This window comes from Cherax quadricarinatus, chromosome 89, assembly GCF_038502225.1.
Source record: "Cherax quadricarinatus isolate ZL_2023a chromosome 89, ASM3850222v1, whole genome shotgun sequence".
Taxonomy (NCBI): domain Eukaryota; kingdom Metazoa; phylum Arthropoda; class Malacostraca; order Decapoda; family Parastacidae; genus Cherax; species Cherax quadricarinatus.
Genome location: NC_091380.1, coordinates 9,514,614 through 9,535,195, shown reverse-complemented (window position 1 = coordinate 9,535,195; position 20,582 = coordinate 9,514,614). Strand labels below are relative to the sequence as shown.

At 40.2% G+C, this 20,582-nt stretch overlaps 1 protein-coding gene across 6 annotated transcripts in view; it reads left to right on the top strand.

The window, feature by feature from the left end:
• LOC128697234 (heparan-alpha-glucosaminide N-acetyltransferase) overlaps positions 1-20,582 on the top strand; it is a 68,246-nt gene that overhangs the window by 1,079 nt on the left and 46,585 nt on the right. For 2 of the 6 annotated variants that reach the window (XM_053788830.2, XM_053788833.2), the window contains exons 2-5: positions 5,613-5,815; positions 6,887-7,002; positions 13,643-13,746; positions 16,480-16,583. In XM_053788830.2, coding sequence (XP_053644805.1) covers positions 5,613-5,815; positions 6,887-7,002; positions 13,643-13,746; positions 16,480-16,583 — 527 coding nt within the window. Of the gene's footprint in view, positions 1-3,044; positions 3,075-5,612; positions 5,816-6,886; positions 7,003-13,642; positions 13,747-16,479; positions 16,584-20,582 lie in introns of those variants that run through there. The other 4 variants (XM_053788832.2, XM_053788831.2, XM_053788834.2 and 1 more) reach the window with 4 other exon arrangements.

Here is a 20,582-nt window from a genome sequence, read left to right as displayed (position 1 = left end):
AGAGTGCAGCAATATTCCAGCCTAGATAGAACAAGTGACCTGAAGAGTGTCATCATGTGCTTGGCCTCCCTAGTTTTGAAGGTTCTCATTATCCATCCTGTCATTTTTCTAGCAGATGCGATTGATACAATGTTATGGTCCTTGAAGGTGAGATCCTCCGACATGATCACTCCCAGGTCTTTGACGTTGGTGTTTCGCTCTATTTTGTGGCCAGAATTTGTTTTATACTCTGATGAAGTTTTAATTTCCTCACGTTTATCATATCGGAGTAATTGAAATTTCTCATCGTTGAACTTTATATTGTTTTCTGCAGCCCACTGAAAGATTTGGTTGATGTCCGCCTGGAGCCTTGCAGTGTATGTCAGTGTATATGTATGTCAGTGTATATGTATGTCAGTGTATATGTATGTCAGTGTATATGTTTGTCAGTGTATATGTGTGTACCAATGTATGTCAGTGTATATATGTGTACCAGTGTATGTCAGTGTATATATGTGTACCAGTGTCAGTGTATATATGTGTACCAGTGTATGTCAGTGTATATATGTGTACCAGTGTCAGTGTATATATGTGTACCAGTGTATGTCAGTGTATATATGTGTACCAGTGTATGTCAGTGTATATATGTGTACCAGTGTATGTCAGTGTATATATGTGTACCAGTGTATGTCAGTGTATATATGTGTACCAGTGTATGTCAGTGTATATATGTGTACCAGTGTATGTCAGTGTATATATGTGTACCAGTGTATGTCAGTGTATATATGTGTACCAGTGTATGTCAGTGTATATATGTGTACCAGTGTATGTCAGTGTATATATGTGTACCAGTGTATGTCAGTGTATATATGTGTACCAGTGTATGTCAGTGTATATATGTGTACCAGTGTATGTCAGTGTATATATGTGTACCAGTGTATGTCAGTGTATATATGTGTACCAGTGTATGTCAGTGTATATATGTGTACCAGTGTCAGTGTATATATGTGTACCAGTGTATGTCAGTGTATATATGTGTACCAGTGTATGTCAGTGTATATATGTGTATCAGTGTATGTCAGTGTATATATGTGTACCAGTGTATGTCAGTGTATATATGTGTACCAGTGTATATATGTGTACCAATGTCAGTGTATATATGTGTACCAATGTCAGTGTATATATGTGTACCAATGTCAGTGTATATATGTGTACCAGTGTATGTCAGTGTATATATGTGTACCAGTGTATGTCAGTGTATATATGTGTACCAGTGTATATCAGTGTATATATGTGTACCAGTGTATGTCAGTGTATATATGTGTACCAGTGTATGTCAGTGTATATATGTGTACCAGTGTATGTCAGTGTATATATGTGTACCAATGTCAGTGTATATATGTGTACCAGTGTATGTCAGTGTATATATGTGTACCAATGTCAGTGTATATATGTGTACCAGTGTATGTCAGTGTATATATGTGTACCAGTGTATGTCAGTGTATATATGTGTACCAGTGTATGTCAGTGTATATATGTGTACCAGTGTATGTCAGTGTATATATGTGTACCAGTGTATGTCAGTGTATATATGTGTACCAGTGTATGTCAGTGTATATATGTGTACCATTGTCAGTGTATATATGTGTACCAGTGTCAGTGTATATATGTGTACCAGTGTCAGTGTATATATGTGTACCAGTGTCAGTGTATATATGTGTACCAGTGTCAGTGTATATATGTGTACCAGTGTCAGTGTATATATGTGTACCAGTGTATGTCAGTGTATATATGTGTACCAGTGTATGTCAGTGTATATATGTGTACCAGTGTATGTCAGTGTATATATGTGTACCAGTGTATATCAGTGTATATATGTGTACCAGTGTATGTCAGTGTATATATGTGTACCAGTGTATATCAGTGTATATATGTGTACCAGTGTATGTCAGTGTATATATGTGTACCAGTGTATGTCAGTGTATATATGTGTACCAGTGTATGTCAGTGTATATATGTGTACCAGTGTATGTCAGTGTATATATGTGTACCAATGTATGTCAGTGTATATATGTGTACCAGTGTATGTTAGTGTATATATGTGTACCAGTGTATGTCAGTGTATATATGTGTACCAGTGTATGTCAGTGTATATATGTGTACCAGTGTCAGTGTATATATGTGTACCAATGTATGTCAGTGTATATATGTGTACCAATGTCAGTGTATATATGTGTACCAGTGTCAGTGTATATATGTGTACCAATGTATGTCAGTGTATATATGTGTACCAATGTATGTCAGTGTATAAATATTCTCAAATTTTGAAAAAAGCCCAGGATAGCCCGGGGCGGGGAGTGTCAGCCGCCCGGGATAGCCCGGGGCGGGGAGTGTCAGCCGCCCGGGATAACCCGGGGCAGGGAGTGTCAGCCACCCGGGATAATGCAAGAAAGTCAGTGTGTCATTGAGGGACTGTCTGTCTTATTTCCATTGTCTTCCTTCAGTGTTGTCCGCCAGGATGCCACCAAGACCAGTCACCTAACACCCAGATACTACTTAACTGCTAGGTGAACAGGACAACAGCTGAAAGAAAAAGCATCTGATGTTTTCACCTCTCCATGGATCAAACCGTGACCCTCAGCATATGAAGCGAGAGCTTTGCCATTTAGGCCATTCTGCAAGTTGAATGGACAGCTTACTTAGCCTAATCTTTTTTTTTCATGCAAGATATATCTCGACTTTCTGCAGTTGTAATTACTGTCATATCCAGTATGTTTTGAGGTACATTTTAACCTGACCACCTGTGTTGGGTCGAAATTGAGTCTAAGTCATCAAATTGAGATGTACTGTTGTACATCCAGACAGATGTCTTGAAGGAATTGCAGTCTCTCCTGAAGGTGTTGATTGTAGAATTTAAAGTGTATTGAGGTACAGGTACATGTGTATTTACCAATATTTATCTCAAGATTGAGACAATGAAGCATTGTTTGATTGTTTGATGTAGATGGTTATGATAACACCATATTGTGTGTAGAGGGCCGGGGGGATGATAGTGACAGTGCAACATCAGTGTTCCTGTGGGATACACTGAAAAGGTTAGTCTTGTTACATTAAATGCTCTATGAACTTCATATTTGTGTGGAAATTTGAGTACGCTCAAAGGATCTGCCTGGTATGGGCCAGTAGGCCTACTGCAATTTTCCTCATGAGTTTATATACATGTAGACTCTGAACATTTATGCATGCATGTGTGTGTATGGGTGGGGGGGGAGGATGACTGAGAAGTGGAATGTACAGTGGACCCCCGCATAACGATTACCTCCGAATGCGACCAATTATGTAAGTGTATTTATGTAAGTGCGTTTGTACGTGTATGTTTCAGGGTCTGAAATGGACTAATCTACTTCACAATATTCCTTATGGGAATAAATTCGGTCAGTACTGGCACCTGAACATACTTATGGAGTGAAAAAATATCGTTAACCGGGGGTCCACTGTACTAGGGAAGAAGATAGTTGAAGCTTCATTCACCAGGTTAAAGTACAGCAAATACAGTATGACAAGACTTGCCAAACTTTATCATGGAAGGTTGGAAGGAGTAGGCGAGGTTTATGGAGGGGTAGGACCTGCATCATCCAGTAGGCATGTGAGTGTGTTAGATTACAGGGAGTGAAATCATGCAATCTCTGGGGTTTGATGTGCTGTTGGGGCATAGTTTGTGATAATGTCGGTAGGTCCCATGGCCAGGCTCCAGGGGTAGAAAAACTCAGAACTCGTCAAAGGTAATATGTTAGATAAAAGGACACATGCCACAATAAAATGTCACATTAGTTCCACATGTCCTTTTTACCCATAGTATGACAGGTATTACAAACACATGTGGTAGTGTATATGTGTAGTATGGGAGGTATATATGATAATTTCTTATAAAGCTCGTCTGTATAATGTGATTTTTCATTACTGCGACCGAGAAGGTCCACCAAAATTGCACAGCATTTGTAAAGGCCCGAAATGCATTGAACAATTAGTGGCTTTTTTTTATGCCTATTTTATTGTGTTTGTCCATGTATCCAGGCTCTGGTGGCCTGGTGGTTAACGCTCTCGCTTCACACGGTGAGGGCCTGGGTTCGATTCCCAGCTAGAGTAGAAACATTGGACGTGTTTCTTTCCACCTGTTGTCTATGTTCCCATCAGTAAAATGGGTACCTGGGTGTTAGTCGACTGGTGTGGGTCGCATCCTGGGACACTGACCTAAGGAGGCCTGGTCACAGACCGGGCCGCGGGGGCGTTGACCCCCGGAACTCTCTCCAGATAAACTCCAGATCTATGGCTCATAGAAATTAATAATTATCATAACACAGTGGACCCCCGCATAACGATATTATTTCAATCCAGAAGTCTGTTTGGGTGCCGTTATAGACCGAATTTGTTCCCATAAGAGATATTGTGAATTAGATTAGTCCGTTTCAGACCCCCAAAAATGCACCTACAAAAGCACTTGCAAAAATACACTTACATAATTGGTCGAATTGGGAGCTGATCGTTATGCGGGGGTCCACTGTACTGTTATTAATGATATTCTATTTTGGATGCACTCTTCAAATTGTATTATAAAAAATAATCACTCCAGTGACTAATGTTTTGCCCATGCATTGCTTTTTGTCTGTCAAGATTATATCTAATTTATTTATATTTCTAGTAGGCTCTTATCTGCTAGCTCAGTGCAAAATTTTTCAGGGAATACTCCATGTGTGAAAAATATTATAATGCATACCTTAATTTATATTGTCCATTTTGTATGGGAGTTTGTCTCTAGGTTAATAACAATGTTTATTTCTACCAGTGCATGATACAACTTACACCGACTGTAGTTGACATCAGTGACATACTGTATAGAAACTCCCTGGTAATGTAGAGCATTTCTGGCAAGTTAGGTTAATTTTGCCACCCACACCAGTCAACTAACACCCAGGTACCTACTTACTGTTAGGTGAACATGGACAGAAGGTGTACAGTGGACCCCCTGTTTACGATATTATTTCATTCCAGAAGTATGTTCAGGTGCCAGTACTGAACGAATTTGTTCCCATAAGGGATATTGTGAATTAGATTAGTCCATTTGACCCCCAAACATACACGTACAAATGCACTTGCATAAACACACTTACATAATTGGTCGCATTGGGAGCTGATCGTAAACCGGGGGTCCACTGTATTAGGGAAACATGCCCCAGTGTTTCCACATGTACTGGGCATCAAACCATGGACCTCAGTGCATGAGTTGAGTACTCTACCAACCCATCTGTGGGAAAGGATTCACACTTCTGACAGTAGTATAAATTTTATGTTGGAAATGGTCTAAAATACCAAAAAGTGAACGAGCAAGACATATCACTTTGATATATCTGCGAGTTCTATTAATCTTTCTACTTGCCTGATCAGCCAGGTTGTTGCTGCTGGTGGCCCTCTGATCAACATATCCAACATGTGTAACAGTTGGGTATCTTTATTGCTGGAACATTACACCTATTCGATAGGCTTCTTCAGTCAAATACGTTTTACTTTTTAATTTAATTGCTGAGAGCATTAATTGATATCCCATTCCAGATATCACAATTTCTTCGTTTTGGCAGGATTAGCAGCAACATTATTAGGAGAAGTGGTGTCCCATGTCCTCCAATCATTCGCCACTTCAGTAATGGACTCCACTACACCAACGTGTAATGTTGGACGTGGCGCAGTTCGCCTCACCCTAGACCAAGCTTGCCTCAAAGTCTTCAACTCTGATACTGCTTCTTATCTTCAGCTTTGGGCTCAGTCTGTCGAGTGCTATAAGGTCAGCAGTGTCTTGTCTATAATGTACCTGTGATTTTTAAGGACAAATGTACAGGTGCTCCTTGACTAACAATGGTTCAGCTTATGATATTTCGACTTTATAATGGTGCAAAAGCAATTACTTGGGAGATGAAAATTGAAATACAGTGGACCCCCGCATAACGATTACCTCCGAATGCGACCAATTATGTAAGTGTATTTATGTAAGTGCGTTTGTACGTGTATGTTTGGGGGTCTGAAATAGACTAATCTACTTCACAATATTCCTTATGGGAACAAATTCGGTCAGTACTGGCACCTGAACATACTTCTGGAGTGAAAAAATATCGTTAACCGGGGGTCCACTGTACTGTATTTTGTGGCTTATTAGATGCATGTTTTTTTTCCTAAAGAGTCTAAAAACCAGCCTGCATCCTGTAAACGGAAGGTCAGTGATGGGAGCTATAAGTTTGGGGTGGACTGTAGCTCTCCCAGTTAGGTCCGATACCGAGCCATTGAAACTAAAACAAAGTCTTATAAGCCACAAAATACGGTAATTACCCAGCACGAAGGCGGCAAGTCTATAACTTGTGTTCATTTATTTACTTTTCAGTACTGGTATTTAGTTAGTAATTATTTGTTTGTTTATTTAGTGACAGCAGTTTATCATATACAGTGGACCCCCGGTTAACGTTATTTTTTCACTCCAGAAGTATGTTCAGGTGCGAGTACTGACCGAATTTGTTCCCATAAGAAATATTGTGAAGTAGATTAGTCCATTTCAGACCCCCAAACATACACGTACAAATGCACTAACATAAATACACTTACATAATTGGTCGCATTCGGAGGTAATCGTTATGCGGGGGTCCACTGTATTCATATTCGATGTAGGATATTTTTGACATACGATGGGTTCATTAAAACGTAACCCCGTTGTAAGTAGAGGGGCACCTGTATACTCACGGCCTTGACAAATTAGAGGATTTTCGAATATCACATTTCTGAGATTTTTGCTATAATTGTAAAAACTTTCACTCGAAATACTCTAGTGATTTCTAGGTATTGTGGTAGCTAATATGTGTTATGACAGTGTAACCCATGGCAGTTCCTGACTCTCGACCCTGGCACCATACAAGAGCTGGTTGTCAACACCACCTACCCTTCTGACCTTTACATCAGAAATGAAACAGAGAGTGACCTTTACAAGTAAGAAGCCTAGAGATCTTTATAACCCTATTGTAATGTATTTGTTATTGTATTTTTTTTTATTTTTACTCTATGAAGTCAGTACCTGACCAGCTGGGCTGTGGTTCATACGTTGGTTTACGTGCAGCCACCAGTAATAACCTGGTTAATCAGGCCCTGATCCACCACAAGGCCCAGTCATAGACCGGGCCGCAGGGGCGTTGACCCTTGAGACCCCCTCCAGATATACTCCAGGTATATGGTATAGCACTATTATTCTGAACTTTTGAGCAGGAGGTTCCTACAGATACCAGAAGTCTGGTGTGAGCAAAGATGAAGTATACTACATACATAGAATTTTTTCTTTAATTAAAAAGTGTAGTCACCCCTGGGAATTATACATCCTCATGCGGGTACGGTAATCCGTCCATATAATGAACTAATTGGGAGGAGCTGTTCACTAATAATAACTGTGGTGGGTAAAGAGAAGATTTTTTGCCAGGAGCTCAGCTCGCTCTGATAAACTGTGAGTGGTAAATTTGGGCCTAGATATGAGAGAATACATCTGTGGTATGTGTGCACCACATAAAACAAATCCTGCAGCACACTGTGTATAATGAGAGAAAAAAAGTTATTTTTTATTAAAACAGCGACTTTGCAGTGTTTTTTCGTATGTTTTTTATAGTTGTATTTGCGATTTCTTGGTCTCATTTGATAGAATGGAAGACATATTACAGAAATAGAGATGATTTTGATTGGTTTTAGCATTGGAAATGGCTTGAAACTGAACTCAAAGTAGCAGAAATGTTAATTTTTTGCCGATGTTCAAGAGTAAACAAACGACCTCACACGTCTAATACACGCCAGCTGGTGGGTCTAATATACATTCACAAATATGGTGATGATATTTATTCAATTATTACAATATTACATAACGGTAAATCTTCTATTTTTTGGTTTGAATAAAAATTAGTTATATGAATAAAAAATTAAAATGGAATTCATTTGTAAATCCTCAAAACGTAACTAATGAACAGAGGAAATGTTAGTTTAGTGCCAGGAATACCTGCATTGTTTATTCTGGACTCTATTTTGAAATTGGAATATTTTGAACTTTGTGTTATATTGACCAAATTACCAATTTCCAATCACTTTATTTTGTAGTTGAAACAGTTGACTGGGCGATTTCTTGTGCTCAATCAATAGAATAAAGTAATACTCGTGAAATAGCTAAGAATTTGGTCGACTGGAATAATGTAATTGGCCTAAAATGGGTTCAAAGTCGGCAAAATCCCCGATTTGTAAATATCGCCGACACATCAAAATTCGCGAGAGCATAATTTCATCAGTTTTCCATCAAATTTCGTACTTTTTGTTTTATTACCTTCAGAAAAACATTCTCTACCATTTCATAAGAAAAAATAACTAAATTTTTTTTTTTTAAATTCTTGGACTCTGGTGCGCACTTCGAAATTTGGCCTCTGGACCCTGAAAGGGTTAAACATTCTCATTGCTAAACGTTAGTCACTGGTCATGCAGCAGTGATGTAACTGGTCATGCAGCAGTCACTAGTCATGCAACAGTGATGTATGTAACTGGAGTTTACTACCCCTATCCCCCCACCCTTGGATTTCATGGAAGTGACACCAAAGATGCCACCCTGGGCGACACCAATGATTCCGCCCCAGGTGACACCGACTCGAGCAACGCCTATGGATAGATGTATGGTCCAACAGGCTGCTGACAACAACAGCCTGGTTGATTAGGCAAGCACAAGACAAGCCTGGCTCAAGACTAGGTTGCAGGTGTGGGGAAAACTCTCGAAAGCCTTCAGAGGTAAGGTATGTCATAGGTAGCGAGAAACATCTCTTGCTTACACCAAGCAGAAACTGAGTTACGTACCACACATGCTCTTAAAATATGTTAAACGAGAAATTAAACCCAGAGCAAAGCTAAGGGTTCACACCACAACAAACTACCAGTGATGGTGTGGAATGTACTTAATGGTGGTTTGCTATACAGTGGACCCCCGCATAACGATTACCTCCGAATGCGACCAATTATGTAAGTGTATTTATGTAAGTGCGTTTGTACGTGTATGTTTGAGGGTCTGAAATGGACTAATCTACTTCACAATATTCCTTATGGGAACAAATTCGGTCAGTACTGGCACCTGAACATAATTCTGGAGTGAAAAAATATCGTTAACCGGGGGTCCACTGTAATGTGTTTTGGTTTCATGTTAGCTATATAAATGCTTTTACAGTAGAACCTCAGTTTACATTTGCCCTGGTTTTCATCTAATTCGTTTTTCAACGACTCTTTTCGTCAAAATATTGTCCCAGTTTTCGTTCATCACCTCGGTTTTTGTCCGCTGTACGGAACGTGTCCATCTGCTCGCGCCCACACAAAGCATCCCACGTATGCATTCTGAGTCAGTCTGGCTTTGTTTCTTGACGAGTGAACATTACCCTGCGCATTCATACAAAACATTTCATAATAATCCATTTTTTTGTGCTTGTTTTTTTAGTGCGACTGCTAAATAAGCCACCATGGGGCCAAAGAAAGTTCCAAGTGCCAGCCCTTTGATAAAGAAGGCGAGAAACACGATAGAATTCAATGGTGATAGAGGGTGGTAGTGATTGTGGTAGAGGGTGGTAGTGATTGTGGTAGAGGGTGGTAGTGATTGTGGTAGAGGGTGGTAGTGGTTGTGGTAGTGGGTGGTAGTGATTGTGGTAGTGGGTGGTAGTGATTGTGGTAGTGGATGGTAGTGATATCACGGTGGTAGAGATAACCTCTCCTCCCTCTCCCCTCCTCACCGTCTTCCATACGCCAACAAGAGTCTTCAGTAAATCTAAAAGTGACTTTAATGTTCATTTATTCATTTCATTAGTGCTTTATATTTTTTTCTAGTTGTTTTCTGTATGTAAAACTATAGTTATTCGCTATAAAATGTATTTTTTGTTAATATTTTTGGGTGTCTGGAATGGATTAATTGCTTTCACATTATTTCTTATGGGAAATATTGCTTCAGTTTTCGTCAAATTTGGTTTTCGTCAGACTCTCTGGAACAAATTAATCACGAAAACCAAGGTTCTACTGTAGTTACCATTTATATGTGCACTTGCATTGTAATGAGAATGAGGATTCTCTTCACCATGTACATAAAATGTATCAGCAGTGAGGGTTGTCCTCGCCGTGTATTTAGCATCCTAAGCAATATAATACAACTACCATCCGACTTACGACCACTCTACTTACAACCATGTTTTTTATGCCATATTTCTGGAAAATAAACAACTGTTTGTGTTGTACACAGTGTTTATCCTAAACTCTTCAGGTCCCTTGTTCTGTCTAGGTTGGAATATTGCTGCACACTAACACCACCACCTTTCAAGGCAGGTGAAATTGCTGACCTAGAAAATGTACAGAGAACCTTCACGGCACGCATAACAGAGATAAAACACCTCAATTACTGGGAGCGCTTGAAGTTCCTGAACTTGTACTCCCTGGTACGCAGGCGAGAGAGATGCACGATTATATACACCTGGAAAATCCTAGAGGGACTAGTACTGAACTTGCACACGAAAATCACTCGCAACGAAAGCAAGAGACTCTGCAGACGATGCAACATCCCCCCAATGAAAAGCAGGGGTGTCACGTTAAGAGACAATACAATAAGTGTCAGGGGCCCGAGACTGTTCAACTGCCTCCCAGCATACATAAGCGGGATTACCAACAGACCCCTGGCAGTCTTCAAGCTGGCACTGGGCAAATGCCTAAAGTCGGTACCTGACCAGCCGGGCTGTGGCTCGTACGTTGGATTTCATGCAGCCAGCAGTAACAGCCTGGTTGATCAGGCTCTGATCCACCATGAGGCCTGGTCACAGACCGGGCCGCGGGGGCATTGACTCCCGGAACACTCTCCAGGTAAACTTTACGGTATAAAATACAGTACTAACAGCATAAAAAGTAAGTAAAAAATGAAATGACAAAATAAAACAATAATATAAAATCAAAGTTTATTCTCTATAAGGATTACAATGCTGAGTTTACAGAATTTGGTTATTGTGTGGTTTACATGTAGTAAAATAATAATTACAGAGGGGGCCACTAGAACACCTAGCATGGCTAGGCATTTCGGGCAGACTTAGAATAATTCTTAATCATTACAAAAGTGTGATTTTGATATTCAGTAGTCAGATTCGACTTGTGTCCGGTTGGTCGGAACCAAGCTTGGTCATAAGTCGGATAGTACCTGTGTGTCTCCAGTGGTCCCACGGATTTTTGAATCCACGAATACCACTAAATTCCATTTATATACATGTAATTTTGTTTTAGGGTAATATTTATTTTTTGTTTCAGAGTGTGTGTATCTTTATTGTTTTAACCTCATAAATATTTATATACAGTGGACCCCCGCCATTCGGTGGCTGCGACTTTTGTGAAATCCGACTTTCAGCAACTTTTTTTGCCAAAATTTAGCTTTGGGGCTCGTGATTCAGCGACTGTCCGGTACAGGTCCGCCGTTAACGTGCACACAAAGCCAGTCTCCCGCACCATTCACACTGTGTGCCATTGTTTACCAGCGAGTGATCATCACCCCACGGGTTCATATAATACATTTCATAGTCCATTATTTTTTGTGCTTGCAACTGCTAAATAATCCACCATGGGCCCAAAGAAAGCTCCTAGTGCCAGCCTTTTGGTAAAGAAGGAAAGAAACACAATAGAATTCAAGAAAAAACTCGTAGCAAAGTACCAAAGTGGAGGAAGAAGAGAGAGGGAAGAGTGTGCCTTCTGCAGTGATTCAGTGATTCTGCGATATGTACGATACTAAAGTAGTAAGTATCGATAAAGACTATAGTGCCAGCCAGTTATGAAGTGTAGAATTAACAGTGTAGCAATTAAGTGAAGCAATTAAGCAATAGAAAAACAACACGAAAGTAACTTTCCAATGTTGTTTGATGTGTATAGGGCCATTGAACATACGCTACCCTAAACCTCTGCCAGCATCTCCTCCATCAAACTAATTAAACCAACATCTCCTCCAAGGTAAGTGCAAATATTTCTTATTTATAAATTAAAATGTAAATATTTCTTATTTATAAATTACATACAAAGCTTCAGCGTGAATAGTGGTGATGGGTTCTATTGCCACCACCATCACTATGTACAGCTTCTCTCAGTGGCCCTTATGAACCCAACAACAACACCACCACCACAACTTGCTCCTCTCATACATACATATTTTATTCATTTTAGAGTATATATCATGATTCTGTGTTATTAATACTGCTTATTATGTCCTATTAGAAGAATTGATATAGATAAATAAGCCGCAGAGATAATATTAGTGTCATATTGAACCATAATAAGCTCGTCTTCCTCTCCCCTCCTACCTGTCTTCCATACACCAACAAGAATCAATAAAGGTAAGTGTGATGTTAAATGTTCATTTATCCATTTTATTAGTACTTTATATTTATTTGTCATTGTTTTCTGTATGCAAATCTATATTTAATCTTTAAAAAAATATTTTTTGTTAATACATTCAAGTGTCTGAAACGAATTAATTGGATTTCCATTATTTCTTATGGGGAAAATGGATTCGCCAATCATGAATTTCACCATTTGGCAGGCTCTCTGGAACGGATTAATTACGAAACTCGGGGGGGGGGGTCCACTGTACATGAGAAAAAAGCTTTCCACATGGTAAATTCAGTGAGCATATTTTAAACAAATATTTTCTACCTGTAGACTTGAATATTGAATTCTTGAAATTTACAAATTTTAAGATTTATAAAAAATTAACGCTAGTCGTCTCTCACCGGGGAAAAGGACTCGGTCAGTGTCTTGCCAGGAGAGTGCCGACTTTACATTTCAGATGGCCCTCTCAGTTGTAACACCCCTACCCCTCCTTCAGAGTACAGGCACTGTACTTTCCTCCACCTTGACCCTTCCTTCAGAGTACAGGCACTGTACTTTCCACCACCTTGACCCTGCCTTCAGAGTACAGGCACTGTACTTTCCTCCACCTTGACCCTTCCTTCAGAGTACAGGCATTGTACTTTCCACCACCTTGACCCTTCCTTCAGAGTACAGGCACTGTACTTTCCACCACCAGGACTCCTGACAAACAACCTTCCCATGAATCCCTAAAATTACCTTGCTCGCACTCCATATATCACTATAATTTAAATCTTGGAATTTTATTCAACTTTTTCGTAAGCAGGAAGTTATTTTGTTGCAGTGGATTAGTTTATTTCTGTAAGAACATGTCAGAAGTCGGAGATTTATTTCTACACGACACAATGTTTATACAGTGATGGTAACGTCTGGTTTGACGTGCAGAAAGTCCCTGGTTATGCAGAGCATTTCTGGTGTGCTTAAGCCTAGCTTAAAACTAGTGGCAATAATTATTTGCTTATTTTTATGGGCATTTCAGGTATACAAACAACAAATTTAAGCATTACAAATTGAACAAGCAAGCAGACAACTATTTCTTTAAAGTTGAATTATAAATACAAGTAGTGAGAGTAAGAATTTGTGGTTGAAAGAATCTTTTAGCATATTTAACACATTTGTAACATATTTAACATGTGCATAATTCCCTGCAGTGTCATAAATACTTTTAAAAGTCTTGGCATATCTCTGGCAGAGTAAGGTATCACTTTGGACAGTATGGGACCTACCAGCTGGGGATTAGCACACACAACATCACACACATACAAGTCCTCGTCAAGCCCCTGAATGAATTTCTTCGTGAGTATGGCTTTCACTTCAGCAAATAAGGGTGGTAAAATGCTCGTGATTTTTCATAATACAGTTTTATAGTCAGATAATACTGTATGTTGTATTAAACAAGTGGTATTTCACTTACTTTCTTAATAATTTTGCTTTTCATTTCTCTGAATTTATTTTGTTTCTACTTCCAGTCTGTTTTCTTTTTTATGCCACTTACAGTGGTACCCCGAGTTTCAAACTTTTTTCATTCCAGAAGGCTGTTCGAGTGCCGTTACCAAACGAATTTGTTCCCATAAGGAATAATGTAAATTAGATTAGTCCGTTTCAGACTCCTAAAAATACACTTAAAAAAAGCACTTACAATAATACACTTACATAATTGTTTGAGTTGGGAGCTGTTCGAAACTCGGGGTACCACTGTAGTATTGTGATTATTTTTTTCCTATTTGTATCAGGGATCAAGCTAAGCTGGTAGTGTCTAGTCATTGGTATCATATAATGGTATATTATACTGACAAGTTGGTAAATTCTCCATGGGGAAGTGGAGAAGAATTCTTCCCCCATCAGCTATGCGTGTCGTAAGAGGCGACCAAAATGCCGGGAGCAAGAGGCTAGTAACCCTTTCTCTATACATTACTAAAGTTAAAAAGATTGACAGATAAGACACCTTTACCTTTGATTAGTTTTGAGATTATCTATTCCCAGAGCCCAGCCATAGGCCAGGCTTGTCTGGTGGTTACCTGGTCAACCAGGCAACACCTGCACATTGTTATTGTGCCTGTGCAACTTTTTTCTTTTATCCACGATAATACGGAGGCGGCTGTAATGTTGGAGATAGTGGCAGGAATGAGGAGGTATTGTTAGTGTTCAGTCCCTTAGCTCTGATAAGTGTTTCTTCCCTTTAAATAAGATTTTAATAGTTAATCACTATTATCTTGTCTAGTTTTAAGTAGTTATTATGTACTAGGATTAGTCTGCCCGAAAGGCCCCGGCATGATAGTGACTTTCTTTGTACTTAGCAAACCAAAATTATAATCACACACGATAACCTTTACAAAGAATAAAATCATTATCTTTACCTTATATCAAGGTTTAGGAGCTGAACACCTATCACGGTTAAAGGACCAAACACTTTGTCAAGGCTAGGGTACCAAACACTTTCTGTCAAGGCTAAGGTACCAAACACCTGTCAAGGCTAAGGTACCAAACACCTGTCAAGGCTAAGGTACCAAACACCTGTCAAGGCTAAGGTACCAAACACCTGTCAAGGCTAAGGTACCAAACACCTGTCAAGGCTAAGGTACCAAACACCTGTCAAGGCTAAGCAGCTGAACATCTTAAAATAACCTCTCCACTTTTCCATAATTCTTCAGCAAGTAAGCCTGGCTTAGGGTCAAGCTGAAAGGGTATAAAAAATGCTCCAAATTTGTGGCAGGTGCTGTGTGTTCCATTCACAAGTGCAGGACCCAGTGGCTAGGCTCCAACACTTAAACAAGGTCATTAAATTATTAAAATTATTATTAAATTATTAAAAAGTATTTTTTACAGCTAAAATGCCGGGAGCAAGGGGCTAGAAACCCGTTTTCCTGTATAAATTACCAAATTTAAAAAGAAAAGCTTTATATAAGCATTTCTTCTTTTTAGGTCACCCTGCCTCGGGATACAGCCAGTGTGTTAAAAAAATGTAACTAATTTTCTCATATAGAACGTAGTATATTGAAAATACTAAGCACATTTTCTAAGTTCTCCATGGGAAGTGGGTTAGAATCCTTCCTCCATAAGCCATGCGTGTCAAAAGAGGTAACTTAAATGCCGAAAGCAAGAAGCTGGCATTTAAAAAAAAAAAAAAAAAAAAAAAAAAGTCTGGGTACTCCTTACACAACTTTGGACCAGCAAATACAGTGTAACCTCGGTATACGACCAGCTCCCTACTCGAACAAAGCTCAGCACTCGATCAAACAAGTACCACCTGCCAGATCTTCGCTGTAAACTATTTTGTGTTTCTTCACTTTTTTTTTTTTGTATTGTATTGTATAAATGTCACCATGGGGCCTATGAAGATTAGTGATAACAGCCAGCCAAACAGAAAATTGGTTGGGAAGAACTTGTTTGATACTTAAAAGGAGCAGCACTCGAACAGCCTTCTGGAATGAATTAAGGTTGCCTACCAAGGTTCCACTGTATTACAAATATTGCTGGAATTAGCATAGTTTTCTTGAGTAGACTTATCTTCTTCCTTAAAGTGCTACATTAATTGTGATGTGATGGCTGTGCAGCTTTACGGCCATTAACAGTAACAGTCTGGGTATCAGTCGGTCGATAAAGCAGCCCGACTTCAGGCTGAGCAGCAAGGGGTTAGGGAAACTGGCAGTAAGTCAGTAGGCCATAGTGCATAAGCCAAGTGTCTTATGCACTGGCCCTGAATTTTATAGCTCACCGTGGTTTCAAACCCCACCTGTTCCGTGGTTTTGTCCCACAGGTGTGAGTAATATATGGGTGTATATACAGGAAGGCCCTGCATTTACAGCACTGTCTTTTTAGTGTTCCACATTTTCATTGGCTTCAAATTGAGGCATTGCATTGTTCCACCCACTGGTAAAAATCGCCAGCATGTGGAACATAGTGAACATAGGCTAAATTTGAAGCCAGCAAAAATGTGCAACTCCAAAAAGGTGATGTATATGCAAAGCCTTCCTGTCTTGAGATGGTGTGTGTGTGTATGTGTGTAACTCTCAGAACCTCTATTTCCAGCTCTGTTTGTTGCTTTCATATTCTTCTTCATGTTGGCATTCGTATGGCAGTGCACGAAGTTCTTCCGTCAACGCATGGATGCTTCATATTCTCCTCACAGAGTCGTAAGAAATCTAACATTTTAATTTTTTTAGCTGGAAGCAAATGCTTTCCTTGATTTGCATAATAGGCAAATTTCCCCAAAATATTTACATTTTTATATAAATTTTATGGTAAACTTTTAATATCCCAGATCTAAATAAATGAAGTTACCCATACCCGTTGTGTACTTAAAAATGATATATTGTAATGATCTCGGCAATACAGTGTGTGGTACCCATTGTAGGGAGGTCATAATGTTAACACTAGGGAAAGGGAGATGGGAAGGGAATGAAGTGCATGAGGGAACATGAGAAATAAGTAGATAAGTGAAAGAGCACTATAGTAAGGAGAACATAAAAAGAATAAGGAAATGGTAATTATGGATTAGTAGAGAGCATGAATATAGTTTAACCCTTAAATGGTCCAAACATGTATATACGTTCTCTCACGTAGTGCTCCAAACGTATATATGTATGTTTTAGTTTTCATTCCTTCAAAATTAGTGCGATAGGCCTGAGTCGCCTAGACACGAGAGAATGGGTGTGCGTACTTGGTGTGTGTGGTATACAAAAAATCTGGGACGCCTGGGTACCACATGGTAGGACCAGTTACATTCGGCTCCATTTTGGGTCAACATCATGGCATATCCTCGTGATTCACTCACGCCTCGTTGTATTAACACTCTACTATTCGAGGAAAGTGATATAGATCATGAGGTTAGTGGATTTGACACCAATGGGGCAAGTAATACTCAAGGAATTAATGAAAATGTCTACGAAAACCCAGATGACCCTCAGCCCATCACCTCTGGGGTAGCCAGTGTGGCCACAGCTGATCCTATGCCAAGCACTTCTAGGGAGGCCAGTGTGGCCACACAAGACCCTGGGCCAAGCACCTCTGGAGTGGCGAGTGTTACCCATAAGCAACTTCGCAAGAGGAACCTATCATTTTCCTAGTGTTTTAGTGATAAAGTGATGTAAGTGATGATGAGATTGATTTTATGCCATTAGAGGATTCGTCTAGCGATAGTGAAGTTCATTATTCACCAGTGAAGCATACTTCTAGGTTTTGTTATCTACGTTCAGGCAGTGTGCCATATGCAATCCCCAAGGGTTGTGGCAGGTCACGATCCAAAATCCCGGCCACTGATAGTGAAAGTGATCATAAAGGCGAGTATGCGGGGATGGAGGAAGTAGTGGTGAGTGGCACAGTGCCTGGACCACATGGCGCAGTGGGTGGACAGACAAAGGACAGCCCGGCATCCCCTCAACCATGTGCTGCCTCCACTCCTGTCCCTCCTCCTCCTCCCCCCCCCCTTTCCCCATGCCACAGGTCCACTCTGCACCATGTGATTGTGAGTGGAACTGGACACAAAGTACAGTGGACCCTTGAGTTTCGGCAGCCTCGACTTTCGTGAAATTCGACCTTCGGCGAGATTTTTTGGCAAAATTTGGTCTTGAGTTTTGTGATTAGACTCATGTTTCGGCGACCGTCCGGTACCCGTCCGTCCGTCACCGCGCACACCAAGCCAGTCTCCCACGCCATTCATGCTCAGTGTGCCATTGTTTACCAACATGTGACCATCACCCCGTGGGTTCATACATTTCATAATAATCCATTGTTTTTTGTGCTTGCAACTGCTAAATAAGTCATCATGGACCCAAGGAAAGCTAGTGCAAGCCCTTTGGTAAATGAAGTGAGGAATACGATCCAGAGGGATTTTGAAGGGTTTGAGGCAGACCCTGTCCCTGCTGACCCTCTGCCTGTTGTGGAAGGTGTTGTGGCATTGGGCAAGTCCATGGGGTTGGAGGTGAGTGACAGAGATGTGGAAGAGTTGGTGGAGGACCACAGGGAAGAGCTAACCACTGACGAACTGCAAGAGCTTCAACTGGAACAGCATCAGGCCACAGCCGAGGAACTTGCTTCAGAGGAGGAGGAAAAAGAGAGTGAAGGAGGTTCCTTCTTCAGTGATTAAGGACATATGTGGAATGTGGAATGAGTTGCAAAGTTTTGTTGAAAAGTATCACCCTGACCAAGCTGAAACAAGCCATATCTGCAACATGTACAATGACAGTGTTGTGTCCCACTTCAGGGAAATCTTAAAGAAACGCCAGAAAAAGACCTCTCTGGACAGATATTTTGTGCGCCAGGGGTCCAGTGAGTCTCAAGTTGTTCCCAGTGGCATTAAAAGAAGTAACCCCAGATAAGGACTTGCTACCTAAAGTCCTAATGGAAGGAGATTCTCCTTCCAAACAATAGTGTACACCTTCCTCCTATCCCCTCCTCCCGTCTTCCATCCACCCAGAAGTCTTCAGTAAAGGTAAGTGTAATGTTATTATTATTTTTTATATGCATGTACTTGATTTCTCATTGATTTCAGTATATAAATCTTTATTTAATTTGAAAAAAAAAAATTTATTTTAATATTTTTGGGTGTCTGGAACGGATTAATTTTATTTCCATTATTTCTTATGGGGAAAATGGTTTAGAGTTTCGTGAATTTTGACTTTCGGCAGGCTCTCTGGAACGGATTAATCACGAAACTCAGGGGGTCCACTGTATATTTGTGCCACAGCCTTGTGATTCTGATGCGAGTGGAAGTGGTATCCAGCCAGAATGTCCCATAACGAATGAGTCTACAGAGTTAGAAGATTTCCAGTTGTATTTTGATGAGCCTATAATGAACTTGATAGTGACCCAGACAAACAATTATTACCGATATGTCATGGACAACATAAGAGGTTGGAGAATCGTCATGGCTGCACAGGTGGAAAGATACAACAGTGGCTGAAATGTATTTAATCTTTGCCACTGTCATGCTTATGCCACATATCTATAAGAACAATATAGGTAATCACTGATCCACAGACCACTTCATCAGTACTCCAGTTTTCCGTGACCTCCTTCCCTGCAACAGATTCACTCTGTTGCTACGAATGTTGCACTTCTCAGACAGAAATACGCCAAACAGAAATAACCTTCTATACAAAATCCAGGAAGTGTTTGTGTATTTGAAGCAGAAATTCAGTGCATACTTTTATCCCTTCAAGAACATTGTTGTTGAGTCCTTGATTCTGTTTAAGGGACGCTTGTCATTCGAGCAATATATACCGAGCAAACGTAATCGCTTTGGTATAAAACTTTTTGTGTGTGACTGTGAGAGTGGTCTTGTGTTGGATTTTATTGTATACACCGGGAGAAACACACTCAATGATGACAGATGGATGTTGGGCATTTCCGGTGATGTTGTTCGCAGGATGATGAAACCATACCTTGGCAAGGGCCACACATTGTACACAGACAACTGGCATACAAGCCCTATGCTCGCTGATTTCCTACGTGTGAACAATACTGATATATGTGGAACAGTGAGAGGAAATAGAAAACATATGCCAAGGTTCAGTGGAGGCAGTGTTGAAGGTGCAGTGCAAGTGTTTCATGCTAATGACATCATGGCACTGATGTGGCATAACAAACGGGACGTGACATTGCTATCAACCATCCATAGAAACGAGCTGGTACAGACACAGACTGAGCAAGTTCAACAAAGAACCTATTGTAAAGCCAGCTGTTGTCATGGACTATACGAACAATATGTGATAGTTGACGTGTGACATGATGATAAGAATTGTTAACTGCGTGTGTAGGAGTTGCAAGTGGTATATAAAACTGTTTTTTCACCTTGTAGACATTGCAGTGCTCAATACATTCAATATGTACGAAATAAAGACTGGAAAACGAAAACGTTTTTGCAGAATTCTCTCTGAATGTTGTCAAACAGATAGCAAGAAAGTATGGTACCACACCTGTACCTGCCCCTCGACAGCAACCTGTCCCCCAACCACAGCCAGAGGGGGAAGTGCCAGACTGAATCACTCCTAACTGTCACTCTCTGGTACCAATACCACCTACCCAAAAGAAGAATGCCCAGAAAGTGTGTTGTGTATGCTACCACCAAAAACGACCCCTATCACGAGCCTTTTCCATCCTATGGAGAGGGAGCATGGACACGGGGGTCGTCC